The sequence below is a fragment of the Lonchura striata genome, chromosome 1A, assembly GCF_050655825.1.
Source record: "Lonchura striata isolate lonStrDom1 chromosome 1A, ASM5065582v1, whole genome shotgun sequence".
Classification (NCBI taxonomy): Eukaryota; Metazoa; Chordata; class Aves; order Passeriformes; family Estrildidae; genus Lonchura; species Lonchura striata.
The window spans coordinates 8303963-8331001 of record NC_140741.1 but is presented as its reverse complement, the minus strand read 5'-3'; the positions used below and the strand labels follow the sequence as shown (position 1 = coordinate 8331001).

Below are 27039 nucleotides of genomic sequence, written 5' to 3'. Positions count from 1 at the left end.
CTTTTTATCAGCTGGTATGGACTATATTTTGGACTTGTGCTGGAACAGTGCTGAGAACACGGGGATGCTTTAGTTTTTGCCGAGCAGAGATTAAAGAGAGTGAGAGTCCTCTGTTTGTCATCCCATCCCACCACTGAGGGGGCTAGGGGTGCACAAGGAGTTGAGAGGGGACACAGATGACCCCAACTGCCCAGAGGGATATTACAAACTTAAAAAGCCAAGGGATTGTTTTGTTTAGGCTGCACTATTCCTGGGGCTGCTTTTGTATATTAAGCACCTTTTGGGCTTCCCAAAACAGACTGGACAAATCCCCTGTTCTGATCCCCATTTTGCCTCTCAAATTCCCTTGTAGAGAAGCAGACAATGTCTGTGAGCTGCACAGAGCCCACAATGCTCAAGACACAGCAGGACAAAGTGTTTTGTGGGTGGGGGGGGGTGAAGCAATGGGAATTCAAGACACTTCCAATAGCTGAACCACTTCCCAAGACAGGTGACCTCAGGGAGCCCATCAACGTATATTTCCTCATGGTACTGACATAAAACCCTGTGCCATCAAAAGATGAAGCAGAAATAAACTTCTCTTTTCACTAGAAGTTGATGTGTGACCAGAAGAGTCATGAACTTCCTCCTGAAGGTTAGAGAGGGGAGGGACCTCTGAGTTGTTCCCAGCCCAGAGTGCCACTGACAGAACAGCCAAGGGAGGAAAGAAGAGAGTGGAACAAAAATGGCAGAAAACGTCCTCTATGCTGACTTGAACTTACCTGAACCAACGAGACCCAGAATCCTGACGGTCTCAGATGTCCAAGGTAGGTCCAGTGCTGAGCACTGAGCTTTCTTTGAATTCTCCAGTCTCTCTCCCACACACATCTGTTGAGAGAGGTCCTTGGAGCTCCAAAGTCCCAAAGAGCACAAGGGAAACATGAGGGCCAGTGCTGGAAAACTGCAGGTGGAGTGTCCAGAGAGGGTTTTGTTTTTGTTTGTATTTACAAAGGCAAGTTGTTGTAAGATCTACTTTTCTCTTGCTGAGGTGCAAGTGTGAGGCAGTGTCTGTGCTGTGATATTAAGAGTCATTTTTGTCCATTTTGGAGAGCATTCCAGAGCTGAACATCCATTGCTCCTGGCCCTGGCCAGTTGTCCCCCAGCAGGCTGAGATTCCTGCAGCAAACTGCTCCGGATGGAGTGGCTGCTGTTGCTGGTGTTCACAGCAGTCTCTTGCACAGCTGTTCCTGCTTCCTGAGCACAGCACCACTGCCTGGGGGCTTCTCCTCCTGCTCTGGCTGTCCAAACTGCTTGTTAAATGCACAGGTGGGAAATGGTTTATAGACAGGTTTAGTCTTATTTAGGATTAAGCACTTTGCAAACTTCTAACTGAGGATTTATCTTTCTTTAATGAGTTTAAAGTGATTGCATATCTGTCTGCAATATCTGCCATGAAATTAGATCCTAAAAATTAGCAGACTTCATAGAGTGTTTCTCTGTATTTAATTTTCATTTTTCTTTCCTTTCTTTCTATCCCCTGCTTTCATTCTGGCAGAAATTATTTATTGCCATCTAATTCTTGTCTTTAGCACAATGTGTGAACCCTCTGCACGTCTTTTCGGATGGGTGGAGTTATTAACACCAGGAAACAGGGTTTTACAATCCCTTTCAACAGATGAATTCAGGGCCTAATTGACCACAACAGATGCCACCTGATTGCAAGTTCCATATTCCTTAGAATTTTACCCTTGTATTCCTATTCAAAATTTTGATCAATTTCTAGTAACATTTGAGTGTTTTCTTTCTGGAAAGCTCCTATCCACTCTTCTATGGTGTTCACTGAATTTATGCACAAGATTTCCCAGATATCATCACCATCTTCTGAGAAGAGCTCAAAACCCTGACTTCTATCTTAGCTGTGTACAGAGATAGAACCCAGAAGGCTCAGTGTTGTATATCCTGATGACTTTGAGAGATTTATAACATTACAACGTCCTATTTTTTACTTTCTACCCACTTTTTATCTCCCTCTGACCTTGCTTTCCTCTCCATATGTTTTCTTTCCTGCTGTTTTGTATTTATTACCTGCAGATGATATAATAGAATTCACCACGTTATTTTCTCCACGTTATCGTGTTAATTTTTGATAAAATCTCAAACCACTCCAAATTTAGCATAATCTGCAGTTTTCAGGCTTTGATGTTTTAGTCATTCTCACCACTCCTGTCTGGGTGAACCTCCTTAGGCCACCCTTGGCACATTTCTTCCCTTTTGTCAAGACTGACAATGTGTTTATATGCCCCTGTACCCTCTGGTGTTGTCTGTCTTGGAGAGAAACTAATTTTCTTCCTGCCTCTAGCAAGTGCTGCAAGGGTGAAAGTGTCATCATGGAACATAGAATATCCTGAGCTGGAAGGGACCCACAAAGATCATCCAGTCCAACTCATCGCCCTGCACAGACACCCCAATAATCCCACCCTGTGCATCCCTGAGAGCGCTGTCCATACGCTCCTTGAGCTCTGGCAGCCCTGGGGCTGTGACCATTCCCTGGGGAGCCTGTTCAGTGCCTGAGCACCCTCTGGGGGAAGAACCTTTTCCTGATATCCAGCCTGACCCTGTCCTGACACAGCTCCAGCTCTTCCCTTGGGTCCTCTTCCTGGTCACCACAGAGCTGAGATCAGTGCCTATAATGGAGAAAAATACAATTTGTGCATAGTTAACTACAGTCACATCAACCAGCTGCTGTCCTTTGTTCAGCATTTCTCACCATTTCAGTAATTTTTGTTTCATTTAAGTTGATTCTCAGATCTCTCTGTGCTCTCTTCTTGGTCCCAGGCTCAAGTTGTACCTATGCAGAAGTGAAAGTGAAATCCCAAGAGACAAATGCTGCAGCAAACTGCAAATCATCAGGTGAGTTTAATTGTCTGTTAAAGTGATGAGAATTCAAACAAGAAGGGGAGAGGGGCTGATCCTGATGCCCCAAACATGCAGTGACACAAAACCATGAGGAGGCAGGAGGATACAATTGTCTGCTTTCCACACTCAGAGCAGGAGCAGCTGAGGTGTTGCATTCTGTGCCACTAAACACTTGTTGGCTTTCCTGGCAGAGGAATAGAAGGATGTGATGGGCCACACCCAGACAGTCCCGAGCCCAGGCTCCTGTCCCCCGCAGCACTGGGAAGTGAGCAAAGGAGATGAGGAAGCACAGGGCAGGCACTGATTGTGAGGACTCTCCTCCTTTTCAGCTCTCCTCAAACCCATGGCAGGTTGGCATCTGTTCAGTTCCTTGGGTGCAGGTGACCAGAGCCAGCAGGGAAACACCAGGACACTGAGCCTGGCTCCAGCCTGCAGATCTGGAAGGTCCCAGATTCCCAGTGGGAGCCTGGAAAGCGCACCTTGGAATGCAGGGCAAAGGTGCTTCTGTCCAGCTGCTCCCCTAATGTTTCTTTTTCTATCCTTCTGTAGGTAAAAGCCGTTGTTCCAGAAAACATGCTGCTATATTGGTGGTGATAATCCTCGTACTGGTCCTGGCAGTATATTTAATAATCACATGTAAGTTCTTTTGTTAGTGTCATAACAGCAATTAATTTGTGTCTCTCTCCCATGGTCTGAGGTACAGGGCATGACATATAAAGCCAGTAGGAATGGAAGTTTGGTTTGAAGGCAAAGGACAGCAGTTTTTAGCCAATCATAGCTATAAGAGGAAATCTGTAAGAGAGTTGAATGGTTTGAAAGTTGGAAATTTAAAGAGATAAAATAGCCAAAATCCCAATGAAAAACCGACAACATTCAAATGACAAAGAATTTATTATACACATGATTTGATGAAACAAGTGATGATTCGATAATGCCTACCAGTAATACAATTGCTATCTGTGAGAATCCCACAAGCTGATGAGGTTGTAGCATGAGACCAAGATGTCCATAACACCACAAATCTTAAAATAATTACGAATTAGAGTTCATTTGAAGGAGGCAACTAAATCACATCTTACAGGAGTTTGCTTAAGATCATAACAAATTTGAGCTACATAAACTGATAAATGATATTTTGTAGTAAAAAAATATCTTATTTTCATCAGAAAAAAATAATAGACCCAATTGGTATTTCCTTTAAAATTTTTAAAGAACCATTTTAAAATTTCAGGTGGATTTTTTTGTTTCTTTCCATCCTTTGATAGCTGAGAAAGCCTGAGAAGCTTCCACCACCAATAACTCTCAAGTCCCAGAGTTTGCCACCTGCTCAGAAATGCACATGTGGAAGGCATGGCAAAGTCTTTGATCCTTGGAACTTAAAGAATAGGGCTGGGGGAGGCAAGTCATTCTGCTTTTTTAAGGCAAAGAGTTCAGGATTGATATCTGACAGTGCTCTGACATTTATAAACATCCAACAGCAAAGGGTGGGGCAAATGAAAAACAAATAATAAACCAACAGAAAATAAAAGGATCTAACATTGAAAGAGGAGTCCTTAGACTTAGATCCAGGTCTGGCTTCAGTTATAGTTCTTTTGTGGGTCTCAGTATTGGCTCAGAACAGCTACAGACCTGAAAAAATACGCCTAAGAAACTTGAGATCAAGATCAAACTTGAGAAATTAAATCAAGGCAGTTCTTAAGTTCAAGAGCACACAGGTTTCACGTGTTCTCCAAATAAAAACTGTTGCTTTATGAGTTTATGCTAAGTTTTAGTTTTGTATGAATATTCCAATAGGTCTTGTTATTAACAAATCCAATGTTATTAAGATACAACTTGTTTAAATGGACTAAAGTGTTGCCCTTTACTCAGTGGAACATCACCTAGCTATTTAATGATTTTTATAGTACTCTCATGAGCAGAGTTTGCATTCTGTGTTGGGTGAAGGGGCTCAGTGAGGTGCAGCAGAGCTCTGACAGTGCATGGCACAGTGACCATTCCTTGCAAGCAGAAATCGTGTTCTTATTTCCAGATGGTCCAACTGCAGGCAGCCAAGAGGACTCAACAAGAACCATCCCTGAAGAGGCACTAGGTGGGTAATCCTCTGTCATTGCAGAGGGAGTTTCCAGAAGCCTGTGGCATTGACTGTGAAGGGGACAGGGGAAGCTGTGTGACTGGGTTTTGTTCAGAAGGGACACAAAGAAAGAACACCCCTCCCATCTCAGGAATACAAACCTTATCCTGGACACCCCCAGGATGAGCTCTGGAAGGCACTGGAGGAACAATCCCTCTGGAAGCACAGCACTGCTGAGAGCAGGATGCACAATAGGCTTCAACTGCTTTTCCAAGGCCCTCCATTACCAGCCTTTCGACTCAGTGCAATCCCCTGTGGCTGTTTAGGATCTGCTGAGCAAAGATGGGAAAGGCTGGATCATGTTTGCTGTGCTGCTCCCTGCCTGGTGATTCTGGGCTGCTGTCAGCTCCAGAGGCTGTGGGAGTCCCTGGTGCACTGGTGACAATTCCCAGCAGGAGCACACAGGCATTTCTGGGGCTGGAACTGCCTCTCTCACCTCTCTGTTATCATGGCATCCTTTGGTTAGTATGAACATGGATTTTCCACACCTCTTCTTCCCTTCTGCAGGCTGCCACCCACGATGGGAGAAACATGGGAGAAATTGCTACTTCTTTTCTCCAGAGGCAAAACCAAAGAGCTGGAATGCCTCTCGTGCAGAATGCACTGCCATGGGCTCAGACCTGGTGGTCATTGACAGCAGGGAAGAGCTGGTGAGATCCAACTCCTGGGGCAGCTGCTCGGGGGGCTGGAGCTGCCTGGCCAAGGGCTGAGCAGTGACACTTGTGCCACCTCCTGTCACATGTCCTTGGGCTCTGGACCTGCTGCGAGCCATGGACACGCCAGCCCTGGCAGTGGGAGCAAAGCCCTGCACAGGGAGAGGCTTCCTGGGGCTTGGAGTCCTTCTGTGCCCAGGCCTGATCCCATGGCAAGGAGAAAACTCCCTGCCCAGCTGGCTGGGGTTTTGCAGGGATTTAGTTCACAGGCCAGGGAGGTTGAACAGACACTTCTTTGTGAGAGCCATGGCTGTGACAAAACCTGAGAAGGCTTTGCCAGCCCCATCAGAAGGGAAAAGTGTCCCCGGGTATCAAGTCACACCTGTCTGACTGCAATGTACAGCTGTAATGGCACCGGTGTATTATTACATTTATTACAGTCATAAGGGGCATTCAAAAGGGTGATGACCTTCAATAGAAATGGAGAAATTCATCCTGTGGAGCTGTGAGCAGAGGTGCTGTGGCTGGGGGCACACTGCACTCTCTGTGCTGCCTGTGCAGCACTGAGCCCTCTGTGCCTCTGGTGGAGAAAATGTCATTTTCACAAATCCCCATTGTTGGCTTCCTTTCCAGAGCTACCTTCACTCCCAATCAAGATATAACTACTACTTACTTGGGCTCACACGCCCTGAAGAGGGGCAGAAGTGGAAGTGGATCAACAACGTGGAACTCAACCCAGCCATGTGAGCTCATTCCAGCAAGTCCCTGCCATGCAATGTCTGGGAGAGGAAAATCCCAAAGGCAGAGCAAAGAGCAGAGAGCCCAAGGGAGATCCAGGACTGTGGTTTGGGGGAAGGGGATTCCTCGGGATGCAGGTGCTTCAGCACATGCCTGTGCCAAGGAAAGGGAGCCTTTCAGGCCAGGGAGCACGGGGCTGTCCTGGAAGGATGGCAGGAGAGGACACAGCTGTAGCTCTGCTGGGGAAGGAAGGATCTGGCTGGATGCAGTTCCTGGGGAAAGGAAGCAGACAGGATGCAGGGACAAGAGAGAGGGTGATGTCAGCACCATTGGGTGCAGGGGACCAAAGCAGGGGAATGTTTCTGGATGGGAAAGCATTGCCCAGAAACTTTTGTGGAGCTGTGGGGAACAAAAATGTGGGATGGGAGGGGGATTCCAACAAGGCAGTTCCTGGTCCCAGTAGCACAAACACATCTTAGCAGCCAGGTCAGGTGCCACTCTGCCTTTCACTGCATGTCAGTAATGTCATCAAATTTTTCTTTTTTCCCCTGATCAGGTTTAATCTAAATGGATCTTACCGGGACTATCACTGCACAGCCATTGGATTTGGTGAAGTACATACTGCACCTTGTGATGGATCCCAAACAACACAAAATATGTGTGAAAAAGCTGCAACAATTCCATAAAGGCATCAGAAGGAGAGCTTAATAAAGAGGTGCGGGCTGATATGTTATGCTCAGCTTCCTGTAGGACCCGTGGGTGGGATGTGTCTCATTTCTCTTTAGCTGCCCAGTCTCTGCTCCCAGGCTCTCCTGCAGCCTCTCTCCAGACTGGTGGCCCAGCCCAGCCCAGCCTTTCCCTGATGGTGTCTGAGGCTGGAGGGATCCCCTCTGCAAGAGCTGGCACTGGCACAGGAGGAGTCTGGGACTGTCTCGTGCCAGAGATGGCATTTCCAGGCAGGCACTGCCAGGGGAGAGGAGTCCAGCCTGGGGACAGGGGTGATTCCAGCCTGATCCTGACTCTGCAAGTCACATCCATCCACAGCCCTTTGTTCCCAGCCCTGCCTGGGCACAAGGGGACCTTTCCCCACCTGGCCACAGCCTGGCCTTGCCTGCAGCCACAAGGGAAGGGCAGCACAGATTTCTGGTTGGGATCCTGTAGGGAAGGGCAACCCCACTCCTTGCCAGGATGGACAGGATAAGGTCAGGTGGGGTTGTATATAAATCTTCCCCTGTCCCAGACTGTTCCATGAGCACCTCGGATCCCTGAGCTTGTGGGGAGAATGGGAATCAGCGCAATCCTGTGTGGGGGAAGTGAAGGAATGTCAGATTTATGATGTGCTGGGGAAGGGTACTGAATAGAGACCAGCAAGGCCTGGAGAACAGAGTCCCAGGAGAAGCTGATCTGGACAGAAAACAGAAAAATGAAACCCACAGTGACCTGTGAAGGAGCTGCTGAGAAGTGTGAGAATGACCCACACAGAATGGCAACATGGTGCTCTGCCCTCTTTTCCTTGGAGATTGGTCATGTGAGGAAATAATGCCTGAGGGCTTTAGCTGCTCAGAAAATTCAATCCAATAGCAGAAACAGGTGGCACCAGGAAAACAGAGCTGTTATCAGGAAACATGGAATGTCACCAAAGCTCTGCCACTCTTCTTCCCTGGCTCTTGGGACCCTGGGCCTTTTTTGACTCCAAGAATTATCCTTCTTGCAGTGTTCTTTCAGGCTGAATCACTCCTCCTTTATTTGTGCCTTTTATGGCTTTCTCCTTCAGCTGCAGGATGGAGAAAGCTCTGTGAAGTCCTTGAGAAATCCAAGGCCTGGTTTTACCTCTTGGAAAAAAAATTGCTCAGTCAAAAAATCTGTACATCAGCATGTTGTGGCTATCGGAAGAGAAAACAGAATCTTACAAGAAAAAATTCTCTTTTTAAATTGAAAGCACATTTTGATGTCCCTCACACTCACCATCCTCCTCACTAACTACTTGCATCAAGATGCTTTGGAAACGTATTTGCAGTTCTTTCCCTGATTTATAATCCCCAAAGAACAGTGTAAGAACATGAAGCTGTAGCAGAACAATCCCAGTGTCAGACCCTAGGATCTTATTTCAGAAGGATTAGAGAATATGAGGAAGAAATTGTTCCCTGGGAGCATAGTGAGGCCCTGGCACAGGTTGCCCAGAGAAGCTGTGGCTGCCCCATCCCTGGCAGTGCCCAAGGCCAGGCTGGATGGGGCTCTGAGCAACCTGGGATAGTGGAAGTTGTTCCTGCCAATGTCGAGGGGTTGGAATTAGATAAAGTCTGTTCCAATCCAAACCATTTTATGATTCTATGATCAGTGAGTAACAAAAGTTAATCAAAGATTATTTGTGGTAGCAGGAGGCAGCAGCACAGGATCCAACTCTGACTTTTCAAGTCAGTCCCATGGGAGCCCTCTTGTAAAATGCCATGCTTTTTCCTTAGAATGTTTGCGTTTTTCCTCCTTAAATCATGGCAACATTTTAAAGTAATTTTCCAGTATTTTAAAGTAACTTTTCCAGTACGGTGGGTATTTCTGCCTTTAGCCTTCAAGAAATTCCTGTCATGTTTATCAACATTTATTTCAGGAATTGTCAGGAGGCTTTGTAGCCAAACTGATGAGGAAAAGTGAAGGTGAGTGTCTCGGTTACAAGCATCTGAGGTTAATAACAGTAGTTTTAGAGGATCAGATAATTCACAACTATGTTGACAGCATTTCTCAGGGGTTTTTTTGCCAGCCTGGAGAATCTCCTGTAGCTGTGAGAATTACCTTCTGTACTCGTGGATGAACATGAAGAGAGCTTTCACTCCTGAATGCTCTGTGGTTAAAAGCCACAATACTCTTTTTTGACCTCAGTGACAGGCAGGACTGAATAGCAGGAGCCCAAGCCACTCATTCAGAGTGAATAAATGCTGAATAAGCTGTTCTTAGAATGCCTGCTGTGCACAAACCAATATTCCACTGTCTCCTTGTATGTAAAATGTGCTCTGCATCAAGCATGTTCTGAACCTCCCTGCTGCCCTAATTCTACACACCCTTCTCATCCTCTCCTCCTCTGGATTCATGTCTTGCAAAACCTTTGGAAAAATCTCAAGCTTGTGCTCTCTGGACCCATTCCTTCTTCTCTCTCCTGGGGGTCCTCAGTTCCCTAGCCTCCCTGAAGCCACCATGCCTTAAGCCTTGTCACACATATCTTTTGGATTCTTCTACATCCTTTTATCTTTCCTTCCCCAGTGTCTTCCTGGGAATTTTGACCAGTCCAGCTCTCCCAGTTTAGTGCTTAAATGAACTCCTGCTGTGGGTAAAAGCTAAAGGCAACTGCAATTCAAATTATACTTATGGAAATATAACGTTTATATGGTTATTTATAAGCTGTCAACAGGAATACCTGGTGATGATTTTCAGCAACTCACCACTGCTCAGAATCCTTGACAATGAAAGTAATTGGAAACTGCAGGGAAAGCTTAAAGTGTAACCCCCATTCCCATGGTTTTCTGTTTGAAGTTGCCTGCCCAGGTACAGAAGGATGTTTATTTTGGATAAAGCACTGCTGAGTTCCTCACCAGCCTCACAGAGAGCTCACATGATGACATGATGAACTGGGGAGAGCTGCGTTCCTCAGGCTGTTTGAGCACACAGCACAGCCCGGATCTGTTCTAAGTACATCAGTTATTGTGCAAAACCAACAAATGAAATGGATGATATGCGTGGGCCTGTCATCCAAGCAATGCTGAAATTTCTATTGCACCTTCACTCCACAGGCAAGCCAGCATCATCAGGCTTTGTGTTCTTCTAGGTGAAGCGAATCACTAGCCAAATTTTCCAAAGAAGTTTAAGTAATCAGCACTTACATACTTGATTTTACTCCCTCGTCCATACAAAAGAAGAAAATAAATAAATATGAAATAAATAAAATTGGGAAAAAAGCCCCAAAACCATAAAAAAACCCAAAAAAACCAAACCCAAACAAAAATTCCCCACGCGACAAAACCAAACCAAACCCTTCTCTCTTCGTGTTAGTTCCTGGAATTTGCCGATGTTACAAGATCCTAGTGAGATTTTGTAGGAGCCGACTTCTTGTAAAGAGTCCTCATTTCCTATTTCTCGGGAGTTGCGGGCTGACTGCTCCCGGCTCGGAGCCCCGCTCGGCACCGGCGAGCCCCGCGGCTCCGTGGCCATGCCCCTGGGGGCCGGCAGCGGGGGGAGAGAGGGGAACGCGGGGAGCGAGCACAGCGAGGGGAGCGAAGGGAACGCGGGGAGCGAGCACAGCGAAGGGAGCGGCTCCAGCGCGGCCGGGCGGCTCCGCGCCCCCCAGCCCCGCGCCCATGGGTGAGCGCGGCGGCTCCGCGGGCTGCGGCACCAAAGGTGATGGGCCCCCGGGGGACATCGAGGCGCCGCGCTGGGATGCGGGGGGGATCCGGGACATAGGGAGTCGGGGATGCTGCCCCGGAGCCGCCGCACCGCTGGGAACGCTCCGCGTTGGCAGCGGGAGCGACTGCCGGGAGAGGAGAGCCCCTGCGGACACCTCGTCCCCACCACTGCCCCAACAGCCGGGTACAGGGCGGTCTGTGCTTCCAGAGCCCTGGTTAATGCTTCCAGAGCATTCCAGGCGAACAAGATGAGATTAAAAAGCTGTGGCTGTAGGATAAGGATAATTTCTCAGGGGTTTTGGGTTCCAGAACCGACGGCTTTTCTTATTTCGCTTATCCACGCCGTGTTTAGGCTCTTAGTGTCCACCGTCATTTTATCCCCGTGTTTGTTTCTTTCTCTTTGGATCACTTTACATTCTGGATGATGTAACTGAAGTTTCAGTAACTCGGAGTTCTTGTTCGCTGATAAGCCTTGTGAAGATGAGTTAAAAGTTTCTGCTCCCAGCCTGCTCTCCACAGAGAGCTACTTTTTAATTTTTTTTTCTTCTTTAACAGCTTTGTGTGTCCTGGGCTTTACTCCCCTGTCAGCTGGTTCTTATTTGTTATTTTGGGTTTGTTTGTTTTGGTTTGGTTTTTTTAAATTCCTTTATTTAATATTTTCAGGTCTGTTCTCAAACATCTGGCTGTGGCGAGCTGTCGCTGGAGTCCTTACCTCTGCTGTCATTTTGATTTCATGTATTCATTTTGGTGAGTAAGAAATTTTAAAAGAAAATATAATTAGCAATAAAAAAAAAAGACCAGAGTTTGGGATTCTATACTCAGAGGGTGCTGGGGCCCTGGCATGGGCTGCCCGGAGCAGCTGTGGCTGTCCCATCCCTGAAGTGTCCAAGGTCAGGTTGGATGGAGCTTGGAACAGCCTGGTCTGGTGGAATCTGTCCCTGCCCATGGCAGGGGATGGAACCAAATGATCTTTGAACCAACCCAAGTCACTCTGTGATTCTGTGTGAATCTGTGATTTCTGTTTGAAATTGTGGGCCGGTGCAGGAACGACTCCACATGCTTCAGTGGGGTTAGGGAGGGCTCAGTTTAGTCTTAGTTTACTTTTGGTATCAAGTTTGTCAGATCACTGTTGGTCTTAATCCAAGTTCAAGAAAACAAATAACAACAGGAAGATTGTCCTACTAATCTGCAGTCCTTCAAAAATGATACTATAATAAACAAAGTTATTAATTCAACTGTGAGGAAGCAACACATGCAAAAAACTGGAGTTGTTGGAATTTTTAAGTTGTAGAAGAGTCCTTGGGTGATAGTTTATGATCACCTTCTCAGCTACTTCTACCAACGTGTCCCTGGCCACCCTTTTAAGGATATGTCAAGAGGCAGAAGGGTGCAGGATCCAGAATACATAATTAGTTTACAATAATTATTTCAGCTGGTCAGAAGTAACAATGATGTGGCTAGATTTGGATTATTTTAGATGATGCAGCCAGAAAGCAAATCCTTTCCCAGCTGGAAGAAATGGGTAGATTGTTTTTTATCTTTTCCCAGTAAAGCCTTCTCTGGCCAAAGAGTTTCCTGTGTGTCCTTCCCTGGACCTGTGTCCATCAGGCTGGCTGTACTTCCAGAGGAAGTGTTACTACCTCTCAGAGAGTGAAGCTGCCTGGAACTTCAGCCAGAGCAGCTGCTTTTCCCACAATGCTTCCTTGCTGGTCATCGAAAATCATCAGGAGCTGGTAAGGGAACCAAGGGGGATCCTGTTTTCCCCCCAGTTCACTTCTTCACTTCTAGGGAACTGCTTCTCCAGCCTCCTCAGCTGAACAGTTAGGAAGCTGATGCAAGACCACAACGAGTCACAGCCTGCAGAAGACTTTGTGGCTCTTTTCCCGGAAAACAGGAAACATCAGTTACACAGTTCATGGTTTAGAGAATGTGTGAATTAAATTGGTGCTGCTCACAGCTATAAATAGTCATATTGAAGGCATTTATCCAGGTAAACACTGTTGCATCTCTATCTGTTTATCTTTAATTAAACAACTGGTTTCTCATATTGAGATAGGTTGATGATGCAGAAGTTGGCAAATACGTTAATTGTGACCTTTGGAGTTAGGAGATAGTTACCCAAAGTGCAGCTTGGAGCATTTTCTTTTCTATTATACCACAGTATTAGGAGAGATTCCACCCTGCACAAAGGCCTAGGAGAATCTATTCTGGATCTGTTCCAGACCTTGATAGCAGACCTTGATATTTTAGAATATCCTCTCTATAGGTTGGTCAACCCTATCCCAGTCAGCAGTCTCTGTATATTTAGATTTAATATTCTTTCTTCTGCAGGAAAGGCTAGATGGTTGTTTTGCTTTTGCCCTGGATCAAAGACTTTGTATTTTGATAGCTGGACTGAACATGCAGAACTTCTTTTCTCATGTGGGTTTATTCCTACAGAGCTTTATGATCAAGATAACAAAGCAAGACCCATGGATTGGACTCTATAAAAGAAATGAAGAGTTCTTTTGGGTAAATGGAAAAGCATTAGACAATGAACTGTAAGTTGATGTGGAGGGGTTTTGTTGGTGATATTCAATTATAGGGGAGTAAGAAAAATAAAACAGAAATAGTGACTTGTAGGAAATCTCTGTTATTATGTTGAAGGAATGATTATGGAGAGGGTTATGGAATGCAATTAAGATTTCACATGGCATTGTTAAAACTGTGGCAGATGAAAGTTGGGGGATAAGTTTGTAATGTTGAGAAGCAACACCAGGCAGGCTCATGGTAACAGACATCAGAGAAAGCAAAACCAAGAGGCAAAAAAGCAATGGGCAGAAGGGAATGGGGGGAGGAAGGGAAGGTTACAGTAACATGAATTCCTCATTATAGAATATACTTTGCAATAATACAAACTTGCATGTAAGCTGTGTGAGGTTTATAGCAAAGAGATGTGGGAGACTGCTAAAACATGTTTTCATTTTTATAGAATGCTCCTCAGAAAGAGGCTGCTGGAGGGAAAGGAAGATGTGAATTTATGTTGCATGGGCTGCTCTGTGGCCAGGGCCTGGTGTTCTGTGCCACCAGTGCCAGGTGTGGGGCACTTTGTTCCTCTCCCTGGCAGCTGTCCCATTTCCTCAGAGGCTGCTGCAGCTCATCCTGGAGCAGCTGCTGGCAGGAGTTGGCAGAATTACCACTGATAGGCATAAGCAATGAGATTTCACAAGTCTGAAATTACCTCTAAAAAATGGAAAATTTAAATACTTTTAAGTCTGTGACATTACTGGTGATTCACTTCATCCCCAGGCCCTGAAGGCTTCATCTGACAAAGGCATTTAATGTGAGATGTGAGGAGCACGTGGGCACCTCAAATTGAAAACTGCAGTCCTTCCCACTCTTTTATCCCATCTGCAGTACAAATATCCACTGTTGCTTTCATTTTCAGTGAGGTTCTTCCCATTCTTAGACTTCTGCCTCACCACTTGCCTCAAACTGCCCCTCCTGAAGGGGAGGGCAAACACCTCGATACGCAAGCTCAGGTGATACTACACTGGTGGGGTATCCCTTGGCTTTTCCAGAGACCATTCCAGTGTGCTTGGACTATCCACAGAACTTTATAGCACTTTGTTTGGGAACAGAGTTGCTGAAGGAATCCCTTACCTCTTATGTAGGGACACCTACACTGTGGAAACTGAGGTTTGCTTCTTGTTTCTCCCCACCCCCTTAACCATGGTGCCTGTTGGGTTCTGAGGAAGGGAGAAATTAGAGATGCATTTCCTTCACAGCTTTTGCTGGAACCTTTTCTCTGGATAGGAGGATGTGGAAGTGCAAGGTGGTGGTGCCCATCTTGATGGCACAACATCCCTGAATTTCAGTCTCCATTCTAAGGATGTATTTCACATTAAGTGACCACTAAACAGGATGCAGGAGTACTGCAAGTCCTGGATTTTTATTCTGGGCACAAGATACCATTAAGAAAATACAATCTCAATGGTGTTCTCTTCAAGGCACAAAACATAATCCTTCTGTGGTGCCTTGCCTGAGATAAATCAGGCTTTATTCAAAGAGAACCTGAGATGCCCGTAGCTGCCTTTGCTCTATTGCAATATTTGATTCTGGGTGTCCTAGTAATCCTGTCTTCCCTTCTCCCTGACAGGTTTGAAGTAAAAGACTCTGGCAGCTGTGCCTATCTGGATTCCAAAGGAGTCTCAGCCTCAGGATGTTATTTAACCAGGAAATGGGTCTGTAGCTTGGATATCAACTCAGCACAATAAAGGTGGACAAAGCCACCACCCCGACAGAGCTCTGATATGATGCCTACACGGGCTATTTTTACACTTTGGGACCTGGGAATGTGTCCCATCTCCTACCTAGAGGTGAATGACTTTTATGGTAGCCAGAATTCTCCACCCATGGAGGAAGGCTTTAAAGATACCATCTAAAAGGCTGTCTTCAGCATCTTGATAAGTCATTTCCTTGCTCCATTTTTCCAGCTACTTCCCAGCTGTAGTTTCTTTTTGTGTGCCATCAGTATTTCTTCCATTTACTCTTCTTTTGTAGGAGCAGCTGCTCTTTCTTTCCCTTTTGGGTGTGCAGTTGGAGGTTTTTGTTCTGCTTTTCCTTTTGCCAGGTTCTGTGTATGGGTGTTGAAGTGTTGTCTGCCTGGAGGGCTGCCAGTGCGTCATGGATACAGGGCAATGCAGAAGTGAACACTGTTGTTTTAGACAGGACCACAGGAAATTCCTCTCTTCCCATTTGATGGGATGTACCTTGCGTTGTATTCCATGTTTTGTTTATGTTATGTTACATTAATTTTGTTAAATCCCAGTGATAATGCTGTCAAGCTGATTTATGTAGCTGCACTGCACCTGAAGTTATCCTCACAACACTTTCTTTAGCCAAAAAAAAGTCACAGTAGATAAGAATATTTATTTACCTGAGCATCTGCACTGATGGTAGAGAGAAGAGCTGGAACTGGAAGAGTGATAGTGAAGCTGCAGGCATTAATGTGTAAATGTAGAAATAGTCCTCAGTGCAAGGAGGCAAAATCAGAAGGGAATGAGAGAATTAGCAGCAAGGGATGTTTTTCTGTGTTTTCCTCATGCCCTGTGCCTGTCATGGTGTGAGGCTTCTCAGCAAGGGGACATTTCCAGATGGACAGTCAGTGTTTCCTTGTGTAGGTGACATTTTCAGCAGCAGCTCCAGTGCTCTTGGGTTGCTGGGAGCCTGAACAGAATTAGGGCACAGTCCCTCTGTCTGAATCCCACGCATGTCTAGCAGGTTGTCCAAAGATTTAGTGTCATTTGACCCAGAGAAAGCAAATTTGCCTGGAAGGAATATAACTATCAAGCTTCTAGAGAAGGAAGAATGGGAAGTTCACTTTCATTATTTTCTGTGACAGGACTTAACTGTAGCAGGACCATACAGATGGATGCTGCCAGCAACTTGTGCCTTTCAGATGTTTATTTAAATATAATCACTAATTTTGCCGGATTACACTTTTCTTAATTGCTTGTATTCTTTATAGACACAGTAACAGGACTCTACAGTATGAAAAGCCTGATTATCTATTAATTTATATGTTGGGAGGAAGGTGTTATTCTGCAATGTTTTTAAATTAACCTGATTCTGAAGGATATGGTATGTGCAATAGTCCTGAAAAAATAGTTTACAGAGCCCCTGAATTACAGTGGTTTCTATCTTAATATTGGGATATTAAGAGTATTTTTCATCTTAGGCACCATTTTGGTGAAAAAAAATAAATTTGAAGCAAAGTAAAATATACAGGTTTTGAACATGAAAAAATCTTTAATCATAATGTTGGGGCTGACATGAAACAGAATATTTGATCCAAAAAAAGATTGTTTTGCCCTTTTTAATACCTCATAATGAGTCAGACTTTTAACAAAGGTTAAAAAATGAAAGCTCTTCTGGAATCTGACTCCTCAGGGATGCAATGAACTTCTTTGGTGATGTTCAGAAAAGAAGATGCAAACTCTTCCAACTTGCTTTACTCAGAGTGGAGTTTGATGAAGTACTTCAATGGTAATTTCTTTTTTCTTTTAAATAAGTGACTGCTTAAATTGTAGGTAAGTACTTCAGTAAGGCCCTGCAGAAAGTTGTTTAATTACATTAATAATAGCAAGAGGGCCCAAATCATAGATATTTCATGAATACTGTTAAAACCTTAACACCACAACTAATTTGAGAGAAGCCAGCATGCAGGGGTTTGTTTTTCTTGTTAAGTTCAGCATGAATCAAGAAGGATCTGCCAGAAAAGCAGCAAATGTTAACTGCATGGAGAAGGGTGTGCTGTGAGTACCCTGAAGTGAAAATTTCTCAGCAGTCAGAAATTCTCTCTCTGCAAAGCATGTATTATATAGGTATAGATTGACTCTTCAGACTCTTTCCTTTTCTTTGCTTCTCTGTCTAGAATAAGCAAACCAATCCTCTTCCTCCCATGTGCTGTGCTGAGTTTGGGGGATTTTTGTTGTTTCCTCTTACATAACAGCAGTTTCTCATGGGTTTTGAGCTGCTGATGCTGCATTTTGCATGGCAAATTTGTTGTTGTTTGAAGGGAAGTCCCTGAGGGTACAGTTCACTTTTTAATCTGCAGCCCTGAAATGCTGGACATTAACCCTCCCCAGGCATGTGCAGGTATGAAGAAACATCTCTGTGAAACTGCAGCTGCCTTTATTTGTGTGCATCATAGCAAAGATGAGATAAAGGCTCACCATCTCAAAAGCCATGTTAGGCTTGTTTCTGTTTCTCATTGCCATAAGGACTTAAATTCCAGTTTAACTGGAAAAGTTAAAAGTGCCATTTTTGTTACAATAGCACCATCAATTCATGACATTTCATTTTTGTCAAATATGGGAATCTAATAGAGGCATTAGGTCAGACTGCTCTTAGCAGCTTTGTGCTCTAGACCCAGAAACAGCATTTATTCAGACACTTCAATGCCTAAGTAATGCATTTACTGAGTGCACTCCCAGGCATAAATTTCACCAGTCTTTGGCTTTGACACTTCATTATACCATAACCGTGGTTGGAATTTAAAATGTAAAGGACAAAATATAGGTGGAGAGGAAGCTTATAAACTTTATTTCCTTGCAATGCCATGTTTGTCTTACAGCCCAAGCCCCTTCCCTAGTTAATCCCTTCTGATTCCAAGGCTCAGCATCAGAAGAGGATGGGAGCAATCAGCACATTAACCACAAGTGTTACAAGTCACTCCATGCCTAGTCTGCTGTCTACACCCAGTAGCTTTGCAGCAGCTTTGAAGAAGTCCAATAAATGCATTTTTTTCCAGCTCTCAGGTGATTTCTGTGCGTCACCATTAGACCCCAAGGAAAAAAAAAAACCCACGAAACCCCAAGCCCACAAACTTCAGCAAACACTAAAATTTGAAACCCAAATAAGAATCCTCAGCTCAGCAGCTTCCTGTGGGCAGGGGTGACAGCAGAGAGCCCAGCACAGCCTTCATCCCCCACAGGGACCATAATTCCTCTACATCAACTGTTTACATGCACAGTGCTCCTCCTCACCAGTATCTCTTCTCCTCTGACCCTTCCTGAGGCAGCTGCTGCCAAAATCTCTCTGTGTGAAGGCTCAGCACCCCAAAATCCTCATGTGCCAGCTTGCAGGCCTGTTGCAGGACCTGTCTTCTGACTTCTTAGGGAGCACAGCACAGCAAAGTGCAAATTTCCCTGCAAGTCTGATGAAAATTATTTACATCACAAGCTGGTTTGTCTGTAAAATGGGTCTTCTGAGGAGAAGCTGTCCCTGTTGTCTGGAAATGTGGCTCAGAGCACCAGCAAAGTTGCATTCTTCTTACAGATCCACTCCTTTAAGGTCTGGCAGTTATCTGCCTGGATCACATTTTTCCTTCTGTAAACAGCACAGTTCTTGTCAGCCTCAATGCTTTTTAGAGCTGTCCTGCTGAGAGACCAAAAGGAATGCAATGGGTTGCTGGGTTTAAACTCAGCACTGCTTAAAAATCCTGGTGGTGCTCTGAGTGAGAAGGGTGAATGATGCCCACTTGACCACCCCCTTGAAGCACAGCAGCTGTGGGCTGGGCACCCCCAGCAGGGACTGCTGGCTTCTGAGGGATGGATGCTTGGCATTATCAGTGTTACCAGGATAAGGATCTTCCCCATGCTGAAGAAAACTGCACAGATCCCAGCCAATGCTAAGTGGTGACAGGCATCACCTTCAACAGAGGCAGGCAGCACATGGTCTGCAAAGGCAGAGAGTTTCTTGGCAGGGATTTCAGCAGAAGTGTGTAATAGTATCTCTGTATTAATAAATATATGAGCTGTGCCTGTGGTTGGTCCTGGAGGCAGAAATCGGTTCCCAAAAGTGCCCAGCAGGAACCTGTTGGCCTGAAACTGGCCATGAAATAGACTCTGAATACATACCTGAGGCTGCAGGCTTAGATATGTGCTTTGGCTAATTAGCTCAGATTCAGAGTTGTATTTCCAAGCAGGGATACCACACTGTGCTTTTCCCAAAGATATCTTCCCCAAAAAAATCATCACCTGCTTTCTTTTACTCTGTGATCTTGCACTGAACTCCACGTTTTCTCCACATCTTTGGTGTCCGAGCCAATCCAGATATATTTGGTATCTTTGTCTTTGTTGTCTATAAATTCCTGTGGAATGATTAGAAGGATGTTACCTGACAGAAGAGCTTTCCTGCTGTGCCCAGGTCATGCTCCTGCCTCACGCACAGCTTTTATTTCCTCTTGAAGAGCAAGGGCAGGGATGCAGCCATGGCAGAGCAGCCCCTTACATCAGCTCCCACACATGACCAGCTTCCTCTCTTCCCAGAGCCAAGCAGTGCAAAGTCCTCAGCATTTCCTCTTCCCAGTCAAAACTGCTCTGGCTTCCACACTTGGCACCTCTTGTGCTTCTCCTCTTCAGCTCTGCTCTGCTGACATTCCCAAACCCAGCTCCTGTGCAGGGAGACTCAGATCCTTTCCCTGATGGGGCCCTTGCTTGTCTACATGTACTCTTGACATCCAGGCTATTTCCTCTTGGGAGAAATGTTTGGTTGAGGCCAGGCACATGCTTTTAGGGCTGCTGCAAGACTCACCATCTCAATTTCATCCTCAATGACAAGCAGCTGGGATTTCCTGGCCAGGCAGTGTTTCTGGCTGTCCTCCCAGCTCCTAGCCTCCTCGGAGAAGAAATAACATCTGCCCCTGTGCAGCTGCCACCCGGGGGGACACAGCTCACATGTCATGCCTGGGGGTGGACAGGGGGGAACATTTAGCTCCTGCAATGGATGGAATTCCTCCCCCTGTTTATGAGCAATTGTCTGGAAAGTATTCTCCAGGACAAGAGGAGGATATGTGGCATTTCTGACAGCAGCTCCTGGCAGACAGAAATGTAATGAAAATACTGGAAACTTTATATCAACAGAGGAGCAAGACTATGGTGATTAAAATGTTAGTTTAGATTTTGTTATCACTGCTCTGCAGGAGCACCATGCTTCCTGAGTTCCTATAAACTGCAGTGTGTCAGAGAAATGGGAACAGAGACAACAGAACAGTGTGCACCACACATCCTCTATGCTGGAAAGGACTAACTTGCCTCACCCTGTCCATCTTCACACAGCTCCTCCTTGAGCTGTTTCAGGAGCACTGCTGAGACAGTCCTCTCTGAAGAAATGTCACTGCTGGTGCTGTTCAGACCATACTGGGGCAAGCTTGCTGATTTTCCTGCTCTGCCCTTCAAAACTTGAACAGCCCAAAGTGAAAAAAAAAAAAAAAGAGAAAGAAGTCATGGTTAACAACAAGGATGAGGAAACGCAGTCTTTATACCCAGAGCTGTACTGTGAATGTGAGGATGTCTCTGTGTACATTGCCTGGTACTGACACAGTTATGAGCAAACTCAGTGAGTAAAGCACAGTTAGGAAAGCCCTCCTGGGAAGATGTTCATGGAATGGACTGGCTTTGAAAGACTTTAATTTCACTCCAAAACCTTCCTGCCATGGGCAGGGACACCTTCCACTATCCCAGGTTTCTCAGAGCCCCATCTACTTCCAGGGATGGAGCAGCCACAGCTCCTCTGGGCAACCTGTGCCAGGACCTCACCACCCTCACATTGAAGAATTGTTTCCCAATATACAATCTAAACATTCTCTCTGTAAGTGAAGCCATTCCCCCTTGTCCTGTCACTCCAGGCCCCTGTCAATAGCCTCTCATTTCCTGTATTTGTGTACAAGTTGACACCTTTCAGTGCAACGCTAAGGGAATTCTTCTCTCAGCTCTTTCAGAGGTTTAACCGTGTCTACAATGAAGGGGTGAAGCAGGAGGTGGGATCTACTCACACTGCTTGGCTTGTATGGCCACAACTCCCAGGAGGATGAGCACGAGGACTGCCAGGACCAGCGCCACGTAGAACCAGGCTGAGCACCTGTGCTGGCAGCCTGCAGGGAGGCAGGAGGAAGAGCAGCTTAAGGTGCTGGCACTCTTAAGCTTAACACTGGGGAAACAACAGAGAAATCATCTGCCTAAAATCAGTCTGCTGTCAGGAGGATGGAGCGGTATTTCACTTATCAAAAATCTGCATCCATTTTGCATCCATGGAAGTGGAATCAAAATGTTTGGTCACAGAGCAAGTGATTAAGGATTTGCCCTTTTCTCTTTTGACTTATTTTTCTCAAGCATTGCCTCCTCTCACCTACCCACACACACCCTGTAGGACCTTGCAGAGCAATTCAGGGTAAGTATCAAGGATGGCCTGAGGTGTCAGGGATGGGCTGTGGGGTGTTCCTCCTCTCTGCTCCCAGGCGTTACTGTTCCTGCCCTGCAGCACAAAGATAACTTCCCTAAAGGCACAGGAAGAAAAGCCCCATACTGACACCCCCTGGCACAGCACGGGGAAGTGCATCAAACCAAGCATCCCTCCAGCTGTTTGACATTCATCTTGTGTCAGAGGGAAACACTCAGGAAGCTGCAGAACCCGAGGAAATTTGGGATTAAGGTGCCAGTTCCACGAAGCACAGATTTGCACTGTTATAACCTCTGTTTCCCTGACCTTGTCTGCGTGAGATGAGCAACTGCTCCATCCTCTGGCTGCCTGACCTGTCTGGTGTGATGTTCCCGTTGCCTGGCAGGCAGCTCCTTCAGTACAGGGAGGGTGACAATCACCAGACAGTAATGGCACATGGAGACCTGGGCATTACCCTGCTTCCAAAGCCAAATGCATCCCTGGGACTCTTCCCCCCCCCATGAGGATTCTAAAAAAAACATGGAATTTTACTTTGCTTTACTACATTTTCCCACGCAGGGCACAAAGGCATTTTTAGAAATTATTTTAAAAAAAAACATCTCTCAGTATTATTTTTGAAAGGAAAAATGTAAAATCTGAGAAGCCAGGAAGAAAAGCAGCAGATGAAATTATAAATCAGACCTTCATTGAGAGAGCGTACATAAAAGCTCTTGATAACAGCTTTCACTGGTGGGCAATAGGAAAAACTGCATCTAGAATTAGTAACCAAACAAAATTGCACAATACCAGGAGTGGAAGTCTCTGTTCTGCTGTTCCCTTGGGGCTGGGGCTTCACATGCAGCTCGGCATATGTGATGGTGTTTCCTGTAAACAGAGGGCAGCGCTGACATTTGTGCCTGTGCCAGTCACCAAGTGCAGGAACAATAAAGGCGGAGCCTCTGTGAGCAGGGGGGTGTGTTTCCAGGGCTGCTTGTTCAGCATTTTCCTTTTCCTAGGCAAGATGATGATTTACCACTTCCTCCTGCTGTCAGCAGATGATCATCAGAAGATGATGATTTACCACCTCCTCCATAAGCTTTGAACTGTTGGGTGCTGTGTGGCTGGAGCAGGAGCCAGGCAAACAGGCTGAAGGATGGGAAGGAGCTGGATCCTATCCATGGCAAGCATCCCAGCTGTGGCTAAGCCATCTCAGGAGGTACCACAGGGGCTGGAGGGGCACCAGACCGCGACTGCTTTGTGGGGCAGAGATGTGCCAGATGAAAACCAGCACTCAGAGAGATGCTGCTGCAGCAAGGTCATTCCTGAGGGCATTCCTGACTTGTGAGTGCTTATCCCAGGATATTTCAGGTGCTGCCTGTAGTGACAGAGGAATGGATCTGCTGGTCGAAGACACGCTTTTCCAAAAGCATGTTGCCGAAACAAAACTAAAAATGGCATTAAAATCTCACCGTGTGGGTTCAAGGCACATGGATTCTTTCTGAAGATGTTTTCAATATAATTTACCTGGGTATTTTGCAGAGCAACTGGTTAGTATTATGGAAGGTATTTGGACATTTGGGACACTGCTTTTGGCTCCATAAATTGAGAGATTTTTATCCATTTGTGTCAAGAATAAGCTTCTGTGCTACCACTCTATTTTGTGATCACTGGGGCTTTTATAAAGAAGTGTTGTATTAAATTTCACTGATCAGGCAAAAAACTTGGCAGAAGAAGAGAGTCTCATTAGGTTAAAATGAGCCAGCATTTCATATGAGAATTGCTCAAGTGTGGAGAGGTTTTACAGTAAAAAAAAAGCCCACTGAGAACCTGATTGCAAATAAGGTTATTCATATCGGGGAGACAGCCTGTGCTTTAGAGAATCTGACCCAATTCTAACCTTGGCTGTTTTCTTTCTTTCAATTTATCAGTTCAATGAACTACAGAAAGTTTGTAAATTGAATGTAATTGTTCTCAAAACAAATGCTCTAAAAGTTTTTCTTCTTAGAATGTAAATAATTTTCCAAAAACACTCAGGACTTCTAAATGCACTAGCCCTGTAAATGGAGGTGCTTCTAAAATAAGTATTTTAGACATTCTGCTACTATTAGTAAATAACTTCTCCCTCAAGTGCATGTTTATTCCTTCAAAGAATATCTCTAAGACTGTAAGAAAAACACTCACCCATGCAAGCTGAATATTTAATCAAAATCATTCCTTCTATTACAGTGTGTACAGGCTGGTATGATTATTTGACTGCAAAGTCCTCAGAAGTCAGCAGGAGGTTTTAAAACACCACATAACTTTAATTCTGCCAGATGCTTCCACACCCTCACCTAATTCAACAACAAGGTCGAGATCTCTGCCGGCCACTCAAAATGAAAATTCACTTCCCTGTGCTTGTTGTCAGGTGCAGAAAAACATCTCTGTTTATTGGTGGGCATTATTAGAGGCTCCAGGTGGACCTGGTCAACACCCAGAGCAGCCCAGGAGGTTAAGGAGGGGAACAAGAAGTTAAGGGCACAAGCAATAGCAGGCTGCAATTGCTTGTGGGTTAGTTTGGTGATAGACTTGAACTCTCCTTGGTTTGTTTTTCTCCCAAGGAAAGTTCTGTGTAGCCACTCGGCATTCATAATCAGGCAACTCTCAAATTATCTGTGAGGGAAGCAGGACACAAAAACTGCCAGAGTCTTTAGCTGGGAAATGGATTCCAACGTGTGTTTAGCCTTGCTGGGATTTGGGAACACTTTTCTGCTTTTGAACACCCGGGTTGAAGCACATGCACAGTATCAGCACCTGCACCTAGCAAAGCCTGTGCAAAGATAGTGCCATTGCTAAATCCTCCTCAGCACACTTTGCCAGAGCAGCCAAGAATCCCCAAATTTGTCCTCATTATCCAGAGCCCCTGAGTGGCAGCTGAAGTCCAGCTGTAATCCAAGCCAAATCAAACCAAATGTATTTGAGAATAATAGGACATAAGAGTGGGGAAGGTGCGACTGGGAGCTATAAACAGTGAAGAAAAGATTAGTTAAGAGATTTTGTCTCTGTATACTTGAGATAGAATAACTAAGACTTGTAGAAGTACTGGGTGGATCTTTGTGCCTGGTTTTAAAGGAGATGGAAGCACTGGAGTATGAACAGAACATCCACAAAAATGATTAGCATTTTTGAGAAGTTAAATGTTTAAAGGGAAAAGGGCATTGAGAAGTCACTTAACAACCATTGCTAGTAACTTCATGTGAGAAAATATCAAGAGTTAAAATCAGTTCAACAAAAGTTTACTAAGAGCCATCCACATGTTAAAGATAAATTTCATTGGAACTGAGCTGTCCAAAACTGAGCTTCTCCTTTAGGGAGCATGATCAAGGAATGGTTTTGGATGTCTTCTAATCAAGATTTGATCTCTGTCTCCCTTCACAAATAAGTTTTATCACTTTGGATACTGGGTGAAATTCCAGGCAGGCCCTCTTTGTGTTGCACAGGTTACAGCAATGCAAACAACATCCATAGGTGCATGAACACAGAGTCTAAAGTAGTCTTTCTGCTATATATGTAATAAAGTGAACTAATTTTTATCTTTTGGATACCAACCTTGTAAAGATATATAAAAGGTATTATTTTCTGTAATTTAAGTGCATGTATTCAGAGCACCATAATCACTGTTAATCTCCATTGTAAGTAGAACATCTAAAAATGCTCATTACACAATGTTGTTTCCTTAAGGGATTAAATACAATAATTACTAATGAAAGTATAAAAACACCCTTAGTCTGATGCCACAAGCATTTCCTATTTGCTCATAATAAGCTGTCATTCATGTTAGATGTCATCCAGAATTTTGTCCAAATGCTTTCATGAACGAATTACATTTTTTTCTCCGAGTAGTAGAAATGTCACTTCTTCAGAAAATTTACCCTGAATACTGGCTTTATCCTTTGGGGTTTTTTTACAAAAATATGAAGTGATCACAGATTGATAATTTGGTTCTGGAAAATCACCACTGGAAAATTAAAGAGAAAGAGCAGGAAGTTTTTAGGGGACATTCAGTACTTCTTTCAGTGACAGTGGCTGCACTTCCCTGATTTACTAGTTAATTTACTGCTCCTTTTCCATGAAGATAAACATTGATCTGATTTGTGGGCTAGTTAGTAATTCAGTGGAGCATTGTCTTGATCATGTTACTCATTTAAAAAGAAATATTATGCTCATTACTCAACCAATGAACACTTTTTCTTTCCAATTCTGTTACTTAAAGCTTGGGACCAGACCTGAGCTGCTGCTCCTTGGTGGTTCTGCTTTGGGAGCAGCTTGGCTGTTTTGTACTATGAGGATCTCGTCCACTATTCCAACTTCTTGCCCTTCCCATGCAGCATCTTATGGCATTCTTCTAGATTTACCAAATTTAAAATGTGTGAGAGAGGAAGAGAGAAGAGCTCAAGACAGCAGAAAGTGTGTGCCCAAGAGGTTTTACCTGGGTTTGATGTCCCTGAAGGAGCGTGTGGCCTTTCCCTGGGCAGCATCGCCACGGCCGCGTAGGTGACATCCCCTGCCATCCGTGAGCCTGTCCCTCGGAGCTATGGAAAGAGCAGTTTCAACTCACTCCTTTGCATCCTGTCCCAAGTTTGCCTGCCTCCAAAACACTCACATGCTCTGCTATGGCTCTGAGGAAGGCTGACAAACACAAAAAGAGGAAGTCACTGAGTTACTTCTTTCAGTGCAGCTTCAAAGCCTGTTTTCAGCCACCATTCTGTCTCTTCTTACCCTTCAGAATACAGAAGCAAATGAAGATTAAAACCCATCATTTTCACTAATATATGAGAAAAAGATCACGTTGGTCAAAGCAGAGGGAATTCTCTAAGGAACACCCAGAAATGGGCTTACACAGGTATGAAAGGCTTGCTGGTTCTCAGGAGAATAGAGAGAACAGTTTTTGTGCTGTGGCTGTTTTGTGCTCCTGTGCATCTTACACAGCCTATTCACCTGAAAGAAAGATAAACAAGAAGTACATGTAGCAGCATAAGATGGCTTGGGGTTAATGTACTGAAACCACTCAGCTTCAAAAATGTAACTCAGATTCTAACCTGCTCCACACACAAAGTACTTCGGTTGTTTAACAGCTGAATTTAGGTGATATTGATGATGCATTAACATGAACTCAAAATAAAATTTAAAAAAACATGACCAATGCCTTTTACAAGAATGTTTCCATACTTTACTGTACCAGTAGTTACAAGGAGCTGCTGTTCCTACATTGCTGGAACAATTTCCTGCTTGAGCCAACAACTCCACAGATGGAAAATCTGAGTTGCCTTTATTACCTTAAACTCCTTTTTCATTACCCACCTGTTTGCTACAGGATATTTTGGTGACAGTGTTTTTGTCCTCTATTTCAGCTCAGGGGGAAGCCTCACAAATTTTAATTCAAACATGGACACCTTCTAAAACCTAAAAATACATTTAAACACTCAGAAATGGAGCCCTGTGCATGACATCCTGCTCTTGGTTTTGTACCTTATTCCCACTTAGAAAATTCCCT

The 27039-nt window shown here is 44.8% G+C and overlaps 3 protein-coding genes across 9 annotated transcripts; 2 read left to right on the top strand and 1 right to left on the bottom strand.

Moving 5' to 3' along the window:
• The first annotated feature begins 559 nt into the window (after positions 1 to 559).
• LOC110479025 (C-type lectin domain family 5 member A) lies at positions 560 to 7169 on the top strand. The gene is made up of 7 exons (XM_085568656.1): positions 560 to 806; positions 2815 to 2889; positions 3445 to 3531; positions 4925 to 4984; positions 5534 to 5676; positions 6313 to 6422; positions 6974 to 7169. The coding sequence occupies exons 1-7, from the start codon at positions 725 to 727 to the stop codon at positions 7101 to 7103; spliced, it is 687 nt and encodes a 228-aa protein (XP_085424782.1). The 5' UTR covers positions 560 to 724; the 3' UTR covers positions 7104 to 7169.
• A 3498-nt stretch (positions 7170 to 10667) lies between these two features.
• Positions 10668 to 18105, top strand: LOC116183133 (C-type lectin domain family 2 member L-like). 3 transcript variants are annotated; one of them, XM_031503655.3, is made up of 5 exons: positions 10668 to 10800; positions 11469 to 11552; positions 12354 to 12538; positions 13245 to 13345; positions 14944 to 18105. In XM_031503655.3, the coding sequence occupies exons 1-5, from the start codon at positions 10761 to 10763 to the stop codon at positions 15059 to 15061; spliced, it is 528 nt and encodes a 175-aa protein (XP_031359515.2). In that variant the 5' UTR covers positions 10668 to 10760; the 3' UTR covers positions 15062 to 18105. The 3 variants fall into 3 exon arrangements, with proteins under 3 accessions (XP_031359515.2, XP_085424781.1, XP_085424780.1); XM_085568655.1 differs by having other exon boundaries at positions 10685 to 10764; XM_085568654.1 differs by lacking the exon at positions 10668 to 10800 and adding an exon at positions 10859 to 11075.
• LOC110479035 (killer cell lectin-like receptor subfamily F member 1) lies at positions 17865 to 26112 on the bottom strand. 5 transcript variants are annotated; one of them, XM_031503654.3, is made up of 7 exons: positions 25975 to 26112; positions 22314 to 22391; positions 21124 to 21222; positions 20389 to 20529; positions 19884 to 20035; positions 19328 to 19440; positions 17865 to 18728 (listed from the first exon to the last, which is right to left on the bottom strand). In XM_031503654.3, exons 1-7 carry the CDS (start codon positions 26054 to 26056, stop codon positions 18593 to 18595), a joined length of 801 nt encoding a protein of 266 aa, XP_031359514.3. In that variant the 5' UTR covers positions 26057 to 26112; the 3' UTR covers positions 17865 to 18592. The 5 variants fall into 5 exon arrangements, with proteins under 5 accessions (XP_031359514.3, XP_085424778.1, XP_085424779.1 ...); XM_085568652.1 differs by having other exon boundaries at positions 17865 to 18725; XM_085568653.1 differs by lacking the exon at positions 25975 to 26112 and adding an exon at positions 23688 to 23818.
• Between the last annotated feature and the right edge of the window lie 927 nt (positions 26113 to 27039).